This window comes from Bos indicus, chromosome 29 (assembly GCF_029378745.1).
Source record: "Bos indicus isolate NIAB-ARS_2022 breed Sahiwal x Tharparkar chromosome 29, NIAB-ARS_B.indTharparkar_mat_pri_1.0, whole genome shotgun sequence".
Taxonomy (NCBI): Eukaryota; Metazoa; Chordata; class Mammalia; order Artiodactyla; family Bovidae; genus Bos; species Bos indicus.
This window is the reverse complement of record NC_091788.1, coordinates 11,809,806-11,831,248: the sequence shown is the minus strand read 5'-3', so window position 1 is coordinate 11,831,248 and position 21,443 is coordinate 11,809,806. Positions and strand designations below refer to the sequence as shown.

The following is a 21,443-nucleotide window of genomic DNA, read 5'->3' as shown; positions in this document are numbered from 1 at the left end:
TTAGGGGGAAAGTAATAATCAGGAGACTGCCAGAGGAAGAAGATCATGTGGGAAATAAAGACATGGGGAAGCTGTGGTTCTTCTGTAGAAGAGTCTGGGGATGAAGTAGATGTTAATATTATTTTGTTAAAATTCAAGGCCTCTCACGTGAAGAGAACTAGACCAGTAACAATAATAATTGCCAGTTCTTGTATAGTACTTTTTAGGTCCGGGCACTGTTTTAACTACTTCATTGTATATTTATGAACACATTTAGTATTCACAACAATCCTATGAAGGTGGTGTTATTATTATCCCTATTTTACAGATGAGGATACTGAGGTACAGACTCAGAGACTTGCTCACATTCACAAAGGTAACCAGTGTTAAAGCCACAGTTTGATCTCAGGCTAAAGTGCTGTAAAGTCCACACTTGAAATACTTTCCAATGTTGGTAAAACAATTTGGTAGAAATTACTAGAAGAGAGTCAAATCAATGCAAGAATTACTTTTCAAACAGTAATGCTCAAGATTTAGAGGGTTAAAGGGCTTTCCCACTTATTGGAGGTACACGATAAAAATTTGTTATTTCGATGTGTTTCCCATGAGTCTAAACATTCATGATAGTTATTTTTCAATGCATGTATATGGAATTTAGAAAGATGGTAACAATGACCCAATATGCGAGACAGCAAAAGAGACACAGATGTAAAGAACAGACTTTTGCATTCTGTGGGAGAAGGCGAGGGTGTGATGATTTGAGAGAATAGCACTAAAACATGTATATTACCATATGTGAAAGAGATCACCAGCCCAGGTTCAATGCATGAGACAGGGTGCTCAGGGCTGGTGCATTGGGATGACCCTGAGGGATGAGATAGGGAGGGAGGTGGGAGGGGGGTTCAGGATGGGGAACACATGTACACCCGTGGCTGATTCATGTCAATGTATGGCAAAACCCACTACAATACTGTAAAGTAATTAGCCTCTAATTAAAATAAATAAATAAATTAAAAAAAAAAAACTGAACAAGGTATTAGGCCCAGGGTTTTAAAATTTTATACAAACAAAAAAATCTAAAAAAGAAAAAGAAGAGCAAGTTTAAATTATTTGGGTGATTTCAAATCTAATTTGACATGAGAGAAAGTCTGATTTCAGCTTAACTTTGGAAATTAATTTAACACATTTTGATATTTTTAGTTTGTTTTACCTCCAATGAGTGTTCATTGGAAGGACTGATGCTGAAGCTGAAACTCTAATACTTTGGCCACCTGATGCGAAGAGCTGACTCATTTGAAAAGACCCTGATGCTGGGAAAGATTGAAAGCAAGAGGAGAAGGGGATGACAGAGGATGAGATGGTTGAATGGCGTCACCAACTCAATGGACATGAGTTTGGATTTGTTTGCTATTAAAACAAAACCCAACAACAAGAGTTGGAGAGAAAAGAGCAAGGCTGGAAGTTAAAGATGTGATTTAGACTGGCCTTTGCTCTGTATTGAGTGACCTTGCAAAACCCATGTCAATGTTTTCTGAGCCCTCGTTTGCTCATTTTTAAAGTGAGTGGCAAATTTTCTTTTCCTAATTCACAGGGTAGCTTGAAAGATGAAATGATATCTGAAAAATATTTGAAAATAATGAAATAATATTAAAGCATGAGCTGCATCATAATTATACGTTATATTAGTTAAATAAAGTAATAAAACTGTATGCATAGTAGACCCAATTATGGCTTCATAAAACATGGATATAGTCTCAGGAGGAAAGTTTAAAAAATACAGTTGAAACACAGCTTGAATTGGATTTTTTGAATTAGAAAAATACCAAGTTTGCAAGATGTGATGTCATGAAAGAGGAGAGTGAAAAAGTTGGCTTAAAGCTCAACATTCAGAAAATGAAGATCATGGCATCTGGTCCCATCACTTCATGGGAAATAGATGGGGAAACAGTGGAAACAGTGTCAGACTTTATTTTTCTGGGCTCCAAAATCACTGCAGATGGTGACTGCAGCCATGACATTAAAAGACGCTTACTCCTTGGAAGGAAAGTTATGACCAACCTAGATAGCATATTCAAAAGCAGAGACATTACTTTGCCAACAAAGGTCCATCTAGTCAAGGCTATGGTTTTTCCTGTGGTCATGTATGGATGCGAGAGTTGGACTGTGAAGAAAGCTGAGTGCCAAAGAATTGATGCTTTTGAACTGTGGTGTTGAAGACTCTTGAGAGTCCCTTGGACTACAAGGAGATCCAACCAGTCCATTCTAAAGGAGATCAGCCCTGGGATTTCTTTGGAAGGAATGATGCTAAAGTGAAACTCCAGTACTTTGGCCACCTCATGCGAAGAGTTGACTCATTGGAAAAGGCTCTGATGCTGGGAGGGATTGGGGGCAGGAGGAGAAGGGGACGACAGAGGATGAGATGGCTGGATGGCATCACCAACTCGATGGACGTGGGTTTGAGTGAAGTCCAGGAGATGGTGATGGACAGGGAGGCCTGGTGTGCTGTGATTCATGGGGTCGCAAAGAGTCGGACACAACTGAGCGACTGAACTGAACTGATGTCATTTTTGTTGTTTTTCTCAAGTTAGGGTAGCATTATTGAGCTGTGAGTAAAGTTTAAGCAAATGGTGGGGAGAGGCGCATGACTTATTGCTCAAACATTAAGAAACAATCCCACAGAGAAATAAATTCCTCCCCATCTACCTCCTACTGTCTTTGTCTTTTTCTTGAAGCTGCTTTCCACCTTGCGATGTGAATCAAAGACATTTTGCCATTGGGCTTGTTGTTTCCTTTTGATAAACATGTAAGACTTAAGGGCAATCTGAATATATCATGGCTGGTTCGAGAATACTCTATTCTAAAAAAGTCTTCCATATTTTTCCTGCTTACTGATGGCACCACATTTGAAGACAGCTCATCCAGTTCTGCCACATACTAATTTTGTGATCATGGATAAATGCCTTAACTTCTTTGACCTACAGTTTTCTTCTTGGTAAAAGAGAGGCTGTAAAACTTATGTCACAGACTAATTGTTAAAATTTGAGATAATCAAAAAAGTGAACAACATACAAAGCTAAACTTTCAGTAAATGATATCGATATACTTAGTGTGGCACCAGCATTAGAGACAGCATGAGCGTTGGCTCCAGCTTAAAAGAAGGTCCTATCCACCCATCCAACTATAAACACATGGAAACACATACAAATACATGAAAGACATATATATATATATATAATATAAAATGTGTACAAAATTTATACATGTATGTGAGTGTGTACAGAAACATGTCTGTGTATATAACACACCATCAGGATGAAACACTAATCTCTGTATCTTGTCAAGAGACATAAATGAGTCTTCTAGTGACTCTGCTAGTGATATACTTTGTTCTTCTCTGTGTGTGTTAGCCGCTCAGTCGTGCCTGACTCTTTGCAATCCCATGGACTGCAGCCTGCCAGGTTCCTCTGTCCATGGGATTCTCTAGGCAAGAATAGTGGACTGGGTTACCATGCCCTTCTCCAGGGGATTCTTCCCAACCCAGGGATCGAACTCAGGTCTCCTGCATTACAGGCAGATTCTTTTCCATTTGAGCTACCCAGGGAGTGATTCAAAACAGCCAGATGTAAATGCCAAGCATGAAAAGGATTTCAGCCATTAAGGGCCTCTACATAAAAGGTAGACAGGATATGAACACAGATGACAATGAGAAAGCCCTGAGGTGATGAAAAGGATGGATAAGCTAACTCTGACTTGGGAACTTGACCAAGCTTTTGAGAGAAGCTAACACATAAGCTGAGTTTTGAGGAAGAACTTCTCAGTCAAAGATAGTAAGGGAGTGAAGAGCAGTCTTAGGATCAACAGAACCTAGTTGGTGATCCTGAATTAAATTCAAGGTGACATTCTTCTCAATGACTAAATGTCTTTGTTTAATTTATGCTGAGTCTATACAGACCAAATATTTTTAAACTATGAAAGTACACCTTGGAGGTTCTGATACCTATGAATATTTTCTTATTATGTACACTCTGTTTCTCCAAAGGATAGATGATTTGAAAGTGCAAAAATACCTAAATCTCATCAAGCTAAGTAGATAAAATAGAAGCTTTTAAATCCACTAGTTCTAATTGCTTCTCAAATAAGTTTCAGTTTCCTTACTGTGCATCTCTGAGATATTAAAACTATTTTTCTTCTCCCTGTTTTTTTTCTTTTTCCTTTCTCCCCGTTAAAGCAGGTATTCATTGTAGAGGGAGGTAAGGAGAGGGAGAGTTGAAGTCAGAAGCAGCCTGCAAAGACTCCTTGCTTCTGTTTCCAAAAACCTAAGCCCTTTGAAGAAATTAAAGGGTTTTTGGAGGAAGTAAAAGAGGAAAGAGGAGTCCTCTGCAGAGGGAATAAGTGGTTTCCAAAATGGAGGGGCAGGGGAGAGAGATTCCTTGAACCTGAATATGAATGTGTGCGTGCTAAATCATGTCAGTTTTGTCTGACTCTTTGTAACCCATGGACCATAGCCCACCAGGCTCCTCTGTCCATAGGATTCTCCAGACAAGAATACTGGAGTGGGCTGCCAAGCACTCATCCAAGGGACCTTCCCAACCCAGGGATCAAACGCGTGCCTCTTATGTCTACGTGCTTTGGCAGGCAGGTTCTTTCCCACTAGCACCGCCTGGGAAGCCCTGACCTGGAATAAGAGAGAAGGAACAATTTTCAGAGATAAAGGATTTTCAGGTATGTCTAAGGGGATGGGGCCCTAAAGTTCAAGCTTCCTCATGACCCGTTTATGTCTTTTAGGATTTGTTTAGTTGTGAGTCACTGAACCTTCCCCCACCACCCCCCTCCCGCTGCCCCCCGACCACCACCATTTAAACTGGTAACACAACAAAAGAGATTAACAGAAATTCAGAAGGAGGGCTTCAGAGATGGTTTGCTTCTCAGTTTCAAGATGTCACCAAGACTGTTCTTTACCCCCATTTACCTACTCTGCCTTCTAAAATGGTACTTCATTCTAAAACTGCAATACTCTTCTGGCCATCAAATGGCTCTAAGCTACTATCTGAGCTACAGGCTTCCTCACTTCCTGCCCATGAAACAGGGTGGGTTTCTGTCATGGAATTCTAAGCAAGAGTCACAATTCACTCTGACTGTACTGAAATAGGTTGAGTATTCACCACGGATGGCGGCTAAGGGCCTTTCTCCATCAGTGCTCATTGGCTTAAATCAGTAAGGACCTATCGCATGAGTTCAGAGTTGCCTTAGCCTCCATCAAAGCACATGGGTTGTGTGGATAAAGGTGGACATCTGAACCAAAATCTGGACTCAATTAGCAAAGAGGAAGGGGTGAAGAGAAAGACATGGGTAGATAACTGACAAATGTCCACTACATCGTCAGCAGAAACGGGCAGACCTGCAGGAACAGCTCAGAGAGAAACCACGGGTGTTGCAGCAGTTACCTGTGAGGACACGTGACCAGTGTGGAGGCTGTCTTGTCACTGAACTATGAGATATCTCTGGAGGTGGTTGAAGTGTTTGAGGGAAAAAAAAAACAACACAAAAAATGACTAAGTTTACATGTGCTGCTAGCCTGACAATTGATCTACAGAAAAACGGAGATTCATCCCTTAGAGTTTGTTCAGTGGCAAGTAATAACATTTCCGGCTTTACCAGTTCTCGAGATGGGGTACTTAGTAACTCAGGCGTGATTGCTGGGCCCCTGTCCTACATTGCTTCTTGGGTCTTTGTTTTCCAATAATTTCAGGGCCTAGTATCTCCACCATGATTCTGAAGTTTAGAGCATCCCTGAGTTAGAGCTTTCTTTGCCATACCTCCTTAACCATCCACACTGTGTTGATATACAGGCCAGGAAAATAGATTTACTCTGATTAGAAAACTTATTTGGGAATAGTAGAATTTTGCCATTTCTGGGCATGTCTATCCCGTTGTTGATTTTTGTCTTAAAGCTGTTAATTTTAGAATCAGGTGTGCTTGCAATAGCATCAGATGTGCTGGTAATAACCAAGAGCATGTCAGGAAAAGCTGAGGGTCACAGTATAACAAGTGGTTTCCAGAAGGAAATATATCGGCCAGTTTAGATGATGCGAAGCTCAGGGTAAGGATCTAGAAGGGAGCACTTGGTAATACTCCGGTGACAGATGGTTTGTGGGGTGAAAGAAGGGAGATAAGTCAGCCTGGAGCTATAAAGAAAAATGGAGAAGGCTGGAGTCAGCAGCTGAATTTCAGCTAAAGGCATTTTGTGCCCATTTATCTAAATCAGGCCTTTGAGGTATGTTTACCAGGTAATCCTCAATCCTGAGACTTTGATGCTTGCATCTAAAGAAAAGTTAGATTAATGACCCCCCAAATGTCTGTAAACCATATTTCTCACAGTAAATTTTTTTTTCTGACATCTGAGGCCAATGGTTAACACTGCAAAGCTCTTTCCGCATGTACAAAAAACTTGCTAGCCTCCAAATCAGAGAAGTTTCTAGACAGTAGAGACTTAAATTCATAGACCTGTCGGTAGGCATTCTCTTTACCTGCTACTTTTTTTTTTTTTTTTATTGTTCTTTTATTTCCTGGGAGTTGAAACACAGTCATGGGTTACTTTACAGGAGACGCATGCCTAAGCTTTGCGGTATTAAGGTTTATTACAATCTGCCAACGGTATTCCCTACCAGAGAGCTCAGCTTTATGACCTTACCTCAGTGGTGGGAGACACGGTTAGACTTTAGAGAAGATAAATCTAAGCAAGGTGACATTTATTTTGAGAACAGGCTATAGCAGCCTGAGCCTGGGGCAGGACCTATTCAAGAACTTCCCCTGAGTGGTAGCTAAAATACAAAACCAAGATACATTTGCATAAATACACTAGGCAAGTTATGGATGCCAGATTTGAACCAATCTGGCTAAGAAGAATTTAAGGGGAGGTCTCCCAGGGGCAGGGGATCCTGGTAGGCTGCCGTCTATGGGGTCACACAGAGTCGGACACGACTGAAGTGACTCAGCAGCAGCAGCTCATGTAGTCAATGAGAAGAGAGTGGCTGTCCGGTTGGGTCTCTAGGGTAGATATAGCATAGAAATTGGATGCTGCCAGTGTGTTCTCTCTTTCTGTCTCCCTCTTCGTTAACTTCTGTCTCTGTCTCTCTCTGTGGGAAGCCTCATTTTCTCAGATGAGCTTGCTCCACGAGGCAGGAAATTCATATGGCAACCACTCTTTCTCTCCTCTCTCAGAACTCTACTGCACAGCTGGAATGCAACACCTCTCCATTCCACAAACTCCAGTGTGAAAAATCCTGAGCAGTGCTTGTATTTGGCTTAGTCTGACTCAGGTGTCAGCCTGTAAACTACATCAAGTCCCCAAGAAGAGTTTTTAAAATAAAGATTTCTCATGTCCCACATACCCAAGCTTCTGATTCATTTAGTCTAGGGCATGGTTCAGGGATCTGTGTTATTTTTATTATTTTTACTAGCTTGCCAGGTAATTTCAATGAGTAGCTCTGGTTCAGTCAACTGTGTGACCATGCATGCTATGACTGGCAGTGATCCTCAGAATGTGGTTGGAATGGGGAGAGAAGCAGTTCCCCCAAAAGAAGAAGAATGCTCCTCCTGCCAGTTCTAATGTGCAGACAAAAAAAAAAAAAAAAAAAAAAGCTAACTATTTCATATGTAGAGACTGGAAGTGAAAGATCATTAGAATAAAATATTTAAAAGCATCTGAAGCAAATATCATAGCCAAAAGCTACTGAACAGAAAAGAAAACGGTAACCGCTTGTCTAGCCAGGAGCTAAATTCTTGTGAGCTAACAAAGAAGGGCGGAGAAGGCAATGGCACTCCACTCCGGTACTCTTGCCTGGAAAATCCCAGGGATGGAGAAGCCTGGAAGGCTGCATGCAGTCCATGGGGTCGTTGAGGGTCAGACACGTCTGAGCGACTTCACTTTCACTTTTCACTTCCATGCACTAGAGAAGAACTGGCAACCCACTCCAGTGTTCTTGCCTGGAGAATCCCAGGGACAGGGGAGCCTGATAGGCTGCCGTCTATGGGGTTGCACAGAGTCAGACATGACTGAAGTGACTTAGCAGCAGTAGCAGCAACAAAGAAGGGAAAACAGAGCTACAAAAAGTTTGGAGTTATTCTAGAGAAAGCTATGGCTGCAAACTCAAGGGCAGACTCCATTTATATACTTAAAATGCATTCATAATTGGGAACATAGACCTTTTGGAGATCACTTAAGAAGCTTATCATTTGCCATTAAAAAAAAAAAAAAACTCTCTCCCTTTCTCTCTCTCTCTCACACACACAAACACACACAGAAAAGCAGAAGCATACGTTTGCCCCTTGACCTAGGCCTAGAATCATGGCCTAAAGTTAACCAACAGTGACATCTTCGAAAGAAAGAATGAGGCTTAGATAACGGTGCATTTACACACTTTATAAAAACTAATATTGAGCATCTATGCTGTTCCATGAACTATTTAAGGCATTTTACATGTTATTTCTATTTTTCACAACAGTGGTAGACAACAGATACTAGTATTACATTCATCATGAAGAAAGCGGAGGCTTAGCAGGTTAAGTCATTTCTTCAAGGTCACATAGAAAGTGGCCCATTCTGGATTCAAAAGAAGTCTGAACTCAAAATTGTGCTTCTTTGGACTGCTTATGTGAATCTACACTTGTTCTAGAAAACTTGCAATACCTTCCACAAAGCCAATAACACTTTGATCAAAATTCACACATATTAAGTAAATATTTTTACATCTAAATACACACTTACGTTTGGATGATATCTATATCTGTAAACATACATATGTGTGTATACATTTCAAACACACTAAAATATACACTGATAACTGCAAATGTGTAAAATTTAGAGTTTAAGAAGATTATCTAGCATTAAAATTATTTAACTAAAATAGAATAAGACTGTACTATAGCTGACTATATGAAATCCCATCAAATATCTTCAGGACTCTGGCTTTTTATTCCTGTTACTACTAATTTGAAATAGATAAAGAGATCCAGAAGAAAATCTGAAATTTAGAAACCTAAAGCCTCTACATTACTTGAAGCAACAGACCCTTAATTCCATTTGAATTTAGGAATTTTCATCTTCATGGAAACTCGATAGTGTGAGATAAATAAATTTGGCCCGATTCAGACACCCAAGGAATTTCTAGTTAATTTGAAGCCTGGATTACTCTGGAGACTTCATCAGTAGACAACTTTAGTTGGTTACTGCTTACCTGCAGTTTACAAATACTGTTTAAAAAAATTCCCAAGTTATCCACCTGACACCCCAAACTCAGTTCATCTACAGGAATCACTTTTCTCTGCCCTATAGATATGTTGATTTTGGCATGGGTCTAATAATAAGTAACAAAATCAATGATTTATACTTAGGAATATGGCTCAGCTCTTAAAAAAAAAAATTGCAAAAGAATATCCCCGACGTGTCAGACAGAATATTCAAATAGTGTCACATGGCCATACATTCTGCAGCTGTCAGGAAAACACTCCAAATGTTCTTTTTCTTTTTTTGGAGGCTGTGGTAGGGGTCGGCAGATGGTCAGATAGTCACTTCAACATCTCTGCTAAACTGTAGTCATGCATGCTGGTCGGGGTTATGAAGGCATGATGAATCTATTATACATGCTGGGTCAACAGGCTTCTCTTGATACAAACCATATTAGGGATATGTAACCGATTAATTTCATTCGTGAATAATGGATAAATCATTCAGAGGCACAGACATTATACTCAGCTACCTTTATTAATGTCACAAGAGTTGAGGGTGTCAGGAAGGCTTGAAATATCACAGGTGTCCACGCTGAGAGGCGCAGATTGTGTAAATGAAAGGAATTTGTTGGGCTATTGTCTAGGCCTCTTTGACATCTTTGCTCTCTCTGGCATTTTCTCATCCTACAAAACATCAGAATCTCTTCTAAGATTCTTAAAACATTTTGAATCATCTCCTCCACCATCATCATTGGCAGCATTTAGTCATTAATTTATGGCACCCCACTCCAGTACTCTTGCCTGGAAAATCCCATGGATGGAGGAGTCTGGTAGGCTGCAGTCCATGGGGTCGGGAAGAGTCGGACAGGACTGAGCGACTTCACTTTCACTTTTCACTTTCATGCATTGGAGAAGGAAATGGCAACCCACTCCAGTGTTCTTGCCTGGAGAATCCCAGGGATGGGGAAGCCTGGTGGGCTGCTGTCTATGGGGTCGCACAGAGTCAGACACGACTGAAGTGACTTAGCAGCAGCAGCAGCAGTCATTAATTTTCTGTCTTAAAGGGCACATCTGCATTGTCTGTTGAATCCTGTACACCCAATACTGCAGCTAAAGTGATCTTTTTCAAACACAAGTATGATTATATTACTTTTTTCTGCCTAAAATTTTCCAAAGGCTCACCATTGTCTCCAATATACAATTTAAAATTTAAATGTTATCCAAGGCATCTATGTTTCCAGTCCTTTCCATCCTTCCTGCCTGCTTTTTCTCTCTCTCTGTCTGAGTCTCACTTCAAAACTTGAGCCACAGCCATCCTGAACTGTTGCTACCTGCAGTTCCTTGAGCATGTCACTTTGCCATGGACCCCTGCACATTTGCACTCGCTGTTTCCTGAGAGGTCCGCTTCTCCTTCCTTGTCCATGGCCAGTTTCCCTTCACCCTTCAGGTACAATGCCTCAGAGAAGTACTCCATTCTGGGCCGGGTAGTCACTGCATTCTGTTCTTCATTATGGTTTCTGCCCATTTACTTTTCTGTGTCCTCCCCCAGGTGGTGAAAGTCTACAAAACAAGGGCTGTGCTCAGCGCCCTTGTTCAAAAAGTGCTGGACACCTAAGTGTCCATAAGACAGGGGTGGGATTCACCATGTACGGCAAGGCAGCCAGTGCATCGGCTGATGCTACTATAGGGAAGGAGTCATCAACGTGCCCTCAAATTGGGCAGTGGTTTTCCCTTTTCTTTTAATATTGTCATAGGAATATAAAGAACACTACAATAAAATTCCTTCCATCAAGGAACTCACATTTCAGTGGAAAAGACATTTTCTTCATCATTTACTGTGAGAAATTCTCTACTTGTGTTAATTTATGCAGGGGAACCTTTCCCAAGAGGGGAAGTCAAGAAGAATTTCTTGGAGGAAAAAACACTTGAGCTTAATTTGGTGCAATTTAACTCAGCGGCAATGAGCTTAGGTTTTCATGTCTGGTGGGCATGGAGCTGGATCCCAGTTCTGTCTTTGACTAACGCTGTGACTTTTGACATGTGACTTAATTTTTGAGTTTAATTTAAACTCATTTAAATTATGTGTTCTAATGTGTTAAATGAAGTCAGCAATATCCACCTCACCGGGATGTTACTAAATGTGATTAGCTTATTACTAAACTAAATGTTACAGAGATGAAATGCATAAAAAATGTGAGCTGTAACACATATAGCAAAGACCATAACTTCCTTATTGTGTTCCTTTGTTTAGTCATGTCCAACTCTCTGAGACCCCATGGACTGTAGCCTGTCAGGATCCTCTGTCCATGGAATTTTCCAGGCAAGAATAATGGACTGAGTTGCCATTTTATACTTCAGAGGATCTTCCCAACCCAGGAATTGAACCTCATCTCTCACATGTCCTGTACTGGCAGCCTGATTCATTGGATGTCTAACATCAATTCAAGTAATGGGGAGAAAGAACAGGGAAAGCTGGCATGAAAAGAATTCCTGTTGGATTGATGTAAATTGTTCATTGAGACTAAGAAGCTAGGTTTTAAGCTTCCTCAGTGATCCTATAAATAATGTTTGTGAGAACTATCAAATTAGCATGAGGGAAATGTTAAGAATAATAAGGATGCATGCTATTCTAAACCTTTATATTAACTCCTTTAACAACCATAACAGAAGGGATAGGCTACCCACTCCAGTATTCTTGGGCTTCCTTTGTGGCTCTGCTGGTAAAGAATCCGCCTGCAATGTGGGAGACCTGGGTTCCATCCCTGGGTTGGAAAGATCCCCTGGAGAAGAGGAAGGCTACCCACTCCAGTATTCTGGCCTGGAGAATTCCATGGACTGTATAGTTTATGGGGTCGCAAAGAGTCAGACACTACTGAGCAACTTTCACTTTCAATAATCACAAAGGCCTAGGAAGTGGTTACAAATACCTTAGTCTCATTTCCAGATGTGGAAATTGAGACACAGAAATGTTAAGTACTCAACTCAAAGTAACTTGACCAGTGACAGAGCCAAACACAGGCCACGTGTCTCTGTTCCGCTGTACGTGCGGTGACTGAGCGTAGGCATAAACCCGAATAGTCACTGAATGCATACTGCATTCCAGACACTGTTCTAGGTGAACTGGATATAGAGCTGACTGTATATTTACATATAGCGTATATTTAAGGAGGAGATAGATGTTAACAAAGTAAACAATACATAAATAAAATACATAAATACTATAAATTTCAGATGTTAGTAAGGACAATTATATGACAATAAAACTATGAGAAGGAAAAAAAAAGTAATGGGGAAGCTACACTAACTTCAGTGGAGTACAAAGGGGAGATTTTTTCGAGAAGGAGACATTTGAGTTGATGTTTCAATGATGAAATGAGCAAATCTTATAAAGAGCTGAGGGGAGATTTTCCCAGGCACATAGAATACCACATATAAATGCCTCAGGTGGGTAAAGCTTGGCATTTGAGGAATGATGAGAAAGTCAGTGTGGTCAGAGTAAACTGTTCTAGGAGTTGAAGGTTAGGCCATAATGTTAGGGAAAGAAGCAGAGGTCAGATCATATACAGCCTTATAGGTAATGAGTGTAATTATCACCTCTTGGAGGGTTTTAGGAATAAAAGTGGTATGATCAGGTTTCTACTTCAAAAAAGATCACTCTGGCTACCTTCTGGAAAAGAATGGGCAGAAGCAGAAGCTATTACTGTGGTCCAGGCATGGCGTGATATTGATTTGGACCAAGAGTCAGCAGAGTGCTAAGATGTGACTGATTTTGAAATATATTTTTACGGTAGCACCAATAAGACTTTTGCCAGATACCAAGGGAAAAAGAGTAATTATACAAGACTTCTCGATACATTATTTTCGGCCTGAATTACAAGGAATATTATAGAGTCAATGAGTTCAGATGACGAATATTAAGAGAGAAGCAGCTTAGGCCCTGAGGACAGGAAGTACCGGGAAATCATGAATTCTGTTAGGAATATATCAAATTTGGGTACTGGGTTTCTGGAGTGTTCCTACATTTAGAGGAAGAACCAGCAAGGAGACTGAGAAAGGGCACCGATGAGATGGTAAATAAACAGGAGAGTGCTTTGTTCTGGAAGGCAAGAAATTAACACCTTTGAGGAAGGAGGCAGTGACAGCCACATCAAGCGCTGCTGAGAAGTCAGGACTGAGAACTGAGGCTTGTACTCAGCAAGATGGAACTTGCTGGAACTTTGACAGGGACCGTTTTAGAGCTACTGTGAGGATGAAAACATGAATAGGTTAACATAAGAAAAGGAAGTCCTAAAGTGGAGTTAATGCAGATAGACAGTTTTCCTAGATTTCAGTTAAGCTCAATAGAACAACGAGGCAATAATGGATGAGGAACATTGGGACACATTTTTTTTAAGATGAGAGCTATTATCACGATAAATTAAATTTATCTAGGGAAAAAAAAAATAAAAGGGCAAGAGAGAAACTGATATTACAGGAGAGAGAGGAGAAAACTCCAGAAGCAAATTCCTTAAATGGACAAGAGGTTATGGAGTCCAGGTTACAAGCGAAGAGCTGGCCTTGGAAAGAATCAGGGAACAAAGAGAGCACACTAGTGAATCTGGTGGTAGGAAGTAAGGCGGTTTTCATTTGATGGCTTAGATTTTCTCAAGGACATATGGAGAGAAATTAATAGTTAAGAGCAAGGACGAGGGAGGGGGTGTTTGAGATTTGAGGAGATGAAATGAGATAGGAAACTATTTTCCCAGAGACCGAGAAAAGGATTTTTCTAAAGAAATTGCTAAGAAGTGGTTGGTTGTTTTGAGAGTTCGTTTGAAGTTATAAATTTAAAGTGAGACGACTAGGTGCTTCTCTTGCCATGTCTAGTTGCTCAGGCGCTGGCATGGAGTAATTAGGAAGGTGTAAGTTTAACCACAGTAGGTTAATAAGGGCTGAGATGACCACAAAAAAAAAAGAGAGAGAAGGAAAAATGCTGAGTGTGTAAGACAGAAAATTAGATGGACCAGGAAACATAGGCCAAGGGGAGGAGGAAAGTGAGTGAAATCAGATTCAAGGTCCCAGTGGGGAGAGGAGGTGTACTAGAACAAATGATAAGGACACAGAGGTGGTGGAGGTGCTCAGAGAAGGCGATGCTCGACAGCGAGGTCTTGGAAGGGCTAGAGCTAAGGGCAAGGATAAGCTTCAGACTGCGCCTGAGACCCTTCGGGCGGGAAGTAAAGGCGGTGAGACGGCATGCAAGCTCATGAAGTGAGTGTGGACACACACTAGAACCCACCACTGTTTGACTCATAGAGAATGTTCTACCTCACACCACTGCTGGCGTCTATTTCTGAGCTATAAAACCAGGGTAACTAAATGGTGTTACAGTCAAGACGTATATATGTGTAGGGTTTGGGGGGCGAGAGGTTGACCTCCTAAGGGTAAGATCTGTGTAGTGGAAAGAGATCCTACGCTTAGAAGGCACTTCTATTGTCATCTTTTAATTCTTACTGGTTTTTAAGCAAAGGCCTCCCACTTTGATTTTGCACATTTTCCTACAATTTATATAGCTATTTCTGGACAGATGATTAGTGATTTAGGAGAAATGTCTTCTCTTTCCTCATTTGGGTTGATTTTCTATAAACCTCACTTTTATCCATTTTGCATGCCTTTAAAATAATTTATCAAAGTTCATAATGGAAGTTTTAAAGAACTCATCTGTCAAACACTTAACTTTTAATGTAAATTTCCTTTTAAAGCCATTCACAATAAAAATTAGGCTGGAAGTAAGAAATTACCTGACTAATAAAACTGAATAATTAGTAAACTGAAGAAGAAAAAAAAAATAAGTTTAAATGTAGATCTAGAGTTTGAATTCATGCTTGGATGAAAGCACAGAAAAAAATACTTGCATTTTTATTTCTTAATGTAAATATATTGCATATTTCCCTGGAGGAGGAAATTGCAATCTACTCCAGTATTCTTGCCTGAAAAATCCCATGGACAGAGGAGCATGATGGGCTACAGTCCAAAGGGTAACAAAGAGTTGGGCATGACTGAGCGTCTGAGCACTCACACACTGCATGTTTATTATGGAAAGTATAGAAAATAAATCTAGACAAAAAGAAGTAACTAACAATTACCTCAAAATCCTTAACAAGAGTTAATAATTTTTAACATTTTGGTATGTATCCTTATTATGATTGTATATTATGCATACACAGATGAAGGTGAAAGAGGAGAGTGAAAAAGCTGGCTTAAAACTCAACATTCATATAATTAAGATCATGGCATCTAGTTCCATCACTTCATGGCAAATAGATGAGGAAACAATGGAAACAGTGACAGACTTTATTTTCTTGGGCTCCAAAATCACTGTGGAGGTTACTATAGCCATGAAATTAAAAGACACTTGTTTCTTGGAAGAAAAGCTATGACAACCTAGACAGAATATTAAAAAGCAGAGACATTACTTAGCCAACAAAGGTTCATTTAGTCAAAGCTAAGATTTTTTTCCAGTAGTCATGTATGACTATGAGAGTTGGACCAGAAAGAAGGCTGAGCACTGAATAACTTATGCTTTTGAACTGTGGTGCTGGGGAAGACTCTTTAGAGTCCCTTAGACTGCAAGCAGATCCAACCAGGCCATCCTAAAGGAAATCAGTCCTGAATATTCACTGGAAGGACTGTTGCTGAAGCTCCAATACTTTGGCCACTTGATGCAAAGAGTCAACTCATTGGAAATGATGCTGGGAAAGACTGAGGGCAACAGAAGGGGGAGACACAGGATGAGATGGTTGGATGGCATCATCAACTTAATGGACATAAGTCTGATCAAATTCCAGGAAACAGTCAAGGACAGAGAAGCCTGGCATGCTGCAGTCCACGAGGTGGCAAAAATCAAACGTGACTGAGTGACGCAGCAACAACAAATGGCTGCTCCAATTTCCAGGCCCACTCAATGGCAGCAAATATTAATCTTTCTTTTAAATGTTTTGCCAATTGGGTTGAGAAAAACTGTTTAGTACAATTGTTTGTTTAATAGTAAGGCTGAGCAAGGTTCTGGATGCTACTGGCCTTTTCTTTTTTGATGAATGTCCTGTTAATACCTTTCAGTCACCTTTTTCTAGGCGTTCTTTGGCCTTTTTCTAGGAGTTCTTTGGCCTTTTTCTAGGCAGTCTTTGGCCTTTTTCTTATTCTTCTCTAAAACGCCTTTATATTTTAGGCTTAGGTACACAAAATTTCCCTAATTTTTCAAATCTTTGCCAAGGCCTGAACAACGTGTTTTCAGAACTCTGCAGGGTTGCTTTTTTTTCTCTATGAGGGAGGTTTTAAAATCCTTCACATATTATTTTAAACTAAGGGAAAAAAAAAAGAAACAAAAAGCATGGTAATGGTAGTTAAGAAGATCATATTAATATCACGTAAATGAAAATACAGTATAACATATCTTAAAATGTATAGCAAAAGATTAATAATGAAAACAATAGGAAAAAAGTATTGATCCCTAGGTCAGGAAGATCCCCTGGAGAATGGAATGGCAACCCACTCTAGTATTCTTGCCTGGGAAATCCCATGGACAGAGGAGTCCATGGGGTCACAAAGAATCAGACACGACTGAGCAACTAACATTTTCATTTTCACATCACACAAGCTCACTGAATACTTGGCTTTCCCTATTCATTTTTCCAAACCCTAGCCATGCAGTACACTTAATCAAAGTTCTGGTGGGTTGGTCGGCTTGTCTCCATGCCTTCCACTGCAAACACTTCATTAATATTTTCATTGTGAGTGTGTGTATAATACACACTTGCACATTTCCCCAAGACAACCCATTAGAAAGCAGAATGTGGAATGCAAGATTAGGGTTTTGGATTATTGGATTTTTTTCTTACCCTCTCCAATGTAATTTCTTCAAACTCATATTCAATTTCTGTCCCATTGACCTGTAAATAGGGGAAAAAAATAAAGAAAACTATTAAATACATTTTGAGGAGGAGAGAGCTGCATTTTAAATAACATTAGGGGGTTAAATTGCATCCTGGCTATGAATAAACCACACTTTATTGATGTTTGTGACTGAATGTTCTCTTCCAAATGAAATACAGTCTAAGGTGTTCTCAAATATGACTGAGACTCTACAAACAAAACAAAACAACAAAAAAACCTTCATTGTATCCTTTAAAATTTCTTGTTGTTTGGGAGAGAGAAAACAGCACAAAATATGTACTGTGAGTTTACAAAGAGAAAGCCATCTAGGGGCATTGTTACAATTACAAGGGAAATTTTTTTCATAATATCTTTCAATTTTTCTATGGATAGACTCTAAAATATGACCTTAAAAATCAGTGGTAAGGGCAACACAACCATATTACATTTTTGGCTGTAAAACAGCATTAAGAATGACCGTGTTAGATAAAGAATGCCTTCTCTTTATTGGTTCAAGCTCAGGTAATTTATCCCCATTATCCTCCTGCTATATTTGTTGAGAAGTCCTGACCCTTGTAACCATAGCTTCAGTAGCAATGAGAAAAGAACAAACCAGGACATGCTTGAAATTCCTAGTGAGAAACCATTTTAACCATCCAACCAACCCTTAAATTGATTTGAACTTAGAGAGAGAAACACATTTTAAATATAGTCAGGCAACACAGAACATATGACTTAGATTTCAAGTGACATGAATACAGAACATATGAAGAGCTACTTTAAAATAATCTAACAAATATTAAATTCTCACTTTTATCTATCACAGATCCTTCTCAGCCAGGCAAAATTTCTGAGCAAGGAAATTCTTGAATTGGCTATTGTTGTTGTTGTTGTTAGAATATGTCTCAACAACATTATTAACATTTAGAAATCCATGAGAAAAAACTAATTTTCAAGTAAAAATCCATGATTTTTATAAAATTCTAATTTTACTTTACTGTCCCTTCTTTATAAGAATTTAAACACAGTTCTTGCATATTAAGAGCTTTATGGAGGCAAGGACCAGGCAGCTGCATTAACTAATGGAGCCTGACAAAAAAGAAATAATGAAGGGAAAAAAAGTGAATGGATGAATGACTGAACTAAGTAAATTATTTACCTGATTTATAAACACAGGCATTTGTGGGTTCTCTTCCTTAAGGAATTTGAATATGGTATCATTAACTGAAGGTATAATCATAACTATAATCAGCAAATATAAAGAACAATAGACTTTACTTATATGTGTCCACCAGACACTTAGAGCATGTTTTTGATTTTCTAATTATATGAGCTAATTGGTGAATCACATTTTATTGTGTTACTACATTATCAAACAGCCCTAAACCAAATTTGATTTTCTGGGCTTCAGCAACTTAACGACTCAGGGAAGAGAACTTGAAGATGTTAGAACTAAGCTTTAGCGACTTAACAGTTTTTTAAATTTTATTTTTCACATGAAAAAATCAAAACTCAAACTCCCTCTGTGTTCCCATATTAATTCTTTTTTTGGTCTTTTTTGTTTTTCAAAACTGTTTTTAGTTGACAGAGGAAGTCAGAAAGGGAAGGCTGAATTAATGTAATGTGTTTTAATTCTCACAGTATGGCTCCATGAAGCTTTTCTTCGCTTCAGTGCTCTCTAGAGTGGAGCCCTTCACACTATTAAAGTGCTGCAAACTGCAGTGGGGAAAAAAGAAAGAAAACTTCAAAGAGAAGAAAACAACAAGCCTATGATAATAAATATCAGAGGAGAAAATTTTGTTAGGAAGTGCTTACAAGATAAGAATACTTTAGTGACATACATTGCATAGTTGGGGTCTACCAAAATCCTTCCTTAACATTTGTATGATCATACATGCTGAATTATAAATCCTAGAAGCATTATTTATACATATCCAAGTTTGTATTCAAAAGTTCCCCAGACAGCTACATGAACTATTGATGGCTTTACATTTACTCCATGGGTCTTTAGTTTTCAACCCAAGAAAAAAATGCCATTTGCCTAATTCAATAGTATCCAGGATCTCTTTATAGGAAGGGAAGATGACATCCAGGTGGGGATGTAACCGTCCTTTTAAAAGAAAATATTCCATGACTACAACTGGATCTAGTGAAATTATAAAGGAGTGAAAGGATTTTGGCATAGGTGAGACAATATTTCAAGCTTTACTTGAGGAGCATTTAAAACACGGAATAACAGGAAAGATATTTAAGAGGTTCTAGAGTTTACTGCTTCATCACTAAGAGAGCATGATCTACACCGCCTAAGGGCCCCTAAGAAAAGAAATCCTACACTGATCCTTGGCAAAGACCTCAGGGGAAAGAATGAAATAGAAAGAACTAAGAATACTTCCATTTGATTCATTTCAATATTTGGCAAAACCAATACAATATTGTAAAGTTTAAAAATAAAATAAAATGAAAAAAATATATATCAAAATTTATACCAAAAAAAATAAAATAAACATAAGTGTTATAAAAGTGGGCTGTGACATTTGTGAACATTTAGTAGCTTTCCAGGTCGAGCTAGTGGTAAAGAATCCACTTTTCAATGTAGGAGGTGCAAGAGACACAGGTTTGATCCCTGGGTCAGGAAGATCCCCTGGAAAAGGAAATGGCAACCCTCTCCAGTATTCGTGCCTAGAAAATTCCATGGACAGACTACAGTCTACAGGGTCACAGAGTTGTACACGACTGAGCAACTGAGCACAAGCAGCAAAAATAACTTTTCAGAGGAGTATACCAGTTCAGTAGTCTTTAAATACTTTTTGTTCACATTTGCTTAGAGGAATAGTTACTTACTGAGTGGTAAAGAGCCAAAAGGTATGAATAGTAATTCCCTCCAAGCCATAATTTTGTGTATTCTTACTGTGAAAAACCAAGAAAAACTGTCATGAAGGGCCTCCCATCATCTTCTGGGGGATTTATAGACAATCTATTGTCTCAACTTGCCTTGATGGTCTCACTCTACTTCCAATTAGTTTAACAATATATGCCATTTAATTTAAAAACAAACAAACAAACAAAAAAACAGGCTTTGGGGCTTCCCTTGTGGCTCAGTGGTAAAGAATCAGCCTGCCAATGAAGGAGACTCTGGTTTGATTTCTGGTCCAGGAAGATCCCAACATGCTGAGGAGCAACTAAGCCCCTGCACCACAAGTACTGAGCCTATGCTCTAGAGTCTGGGAGCCACAACTACTAAGCTCTAACTATTGAAGCCAGCACACTGCAACTATAGAATAGTTCCAGCTCAGAGCTGGAGAAAACCCCATGCAGCAACAAAGACCCAGACAGCCAAAAATAAATAAAATTATTATTTTTTTTTAAAAAGGGGGCTTCCCAAGTGGTGCAGTGGCAAAGATATCTGCCAACACAGGAGATTCAAGAGATATGGGTTCAGTCCTTGGGTCTGGAAGATCCCATGGAGGAGGGCATGGTAACCCACTCTAGTATTCTTGTCTGAAAAATTCCATGGACAGAGCCTGGCAGTCTACCTTCCATGAGGTTTCAAAGAGTTGGATGAGACTGAATGTGCATTCAATTTTGGCTTCCCCGGCAGCTCAGCAGTAAAGAATCCCCCTGCAATGCAGGAGATGCGGGCAGGAGACTGGTTTGATCCCTAGGTCAGGAAGAGTCCCTGGAGAAGGAAAATGGCAACCTCCTCCAGTATTCTTGCCTGGAAAATCCCAATCCATGGAGTCACAAAAGAGTCAGACATGAGTGGGTAGCTAAACAACACTGAAAAATACTGCCAAATACAATTTTTTTCTTGACTAACAATATCTCCTGTGAGGTTTAAGCACCCTGGTAATGTTTTATGGTACTGGTGGTTTGCAGCCTGTACAGCTGCATGGAGATGGTTCCAGTTAACTCAGATCTGGCTCTGACCATCACCCAGCATCGTCTCTCCACCTGGAGAAGTGAGAGAATAGGCAGCTTTCTAGATGTGGAGGGTCAGTAAAGTAGATGGAACTTTCCAGTTTTGAAATATGTTTTTGTTCAGATACTTGATTTTTCTGAACCTAATGGTTATGGAGTGTCAGCTGCTAGGTTTCCATGGTGGCTGGAAAATCAAATTGATGCTACATATTGTCCTGTCCTATTCTGAGCATTTAGCCTTCCTGGCCTCAGATGGAAGTTAAGACAAGAGCATAACCTATTCAAATTCAAACTTGGCATTTAAAATTCTAATTTCATAAACTTTGAGTACTTTATATATGTTTTTCTCTCCCTAACAGCCTTTAGCTAATTTCACTGCTTTTTCCTTTTTATTTCCCTTCAGTGCTATAGTA

The 21,443-nt window shown here is 39.5% G+C and overlaps 1 protein-coding gene across 14 annotated transcripts in view; it reads right to left on the bottom strand.

Annotated features, from left to right (window-relative positions):
* The window catches only part of DLG2 (discs large MAGUK scaffold protein 2), a 2,332,068-nt gene that overhangs the window by 777,038 nt on the left and 1,533,587 nt on the right, over positions 1-21,443 (bottom strand). For all 14 annotated transcript variants that reach the window (XM_070783335.1, XM_070783336.1, XM_070783337.1 and 11 more), the window contains one exon: positions 17,079-17,129. In XM_070783335.1, coding sequence (XP_070639436.1) covers positions 17,079-17,129 — 51 coding nt within the window. The remainder of the gene's footprint in view (positions 1-17,078; positions 17,130-21,443) is intronic.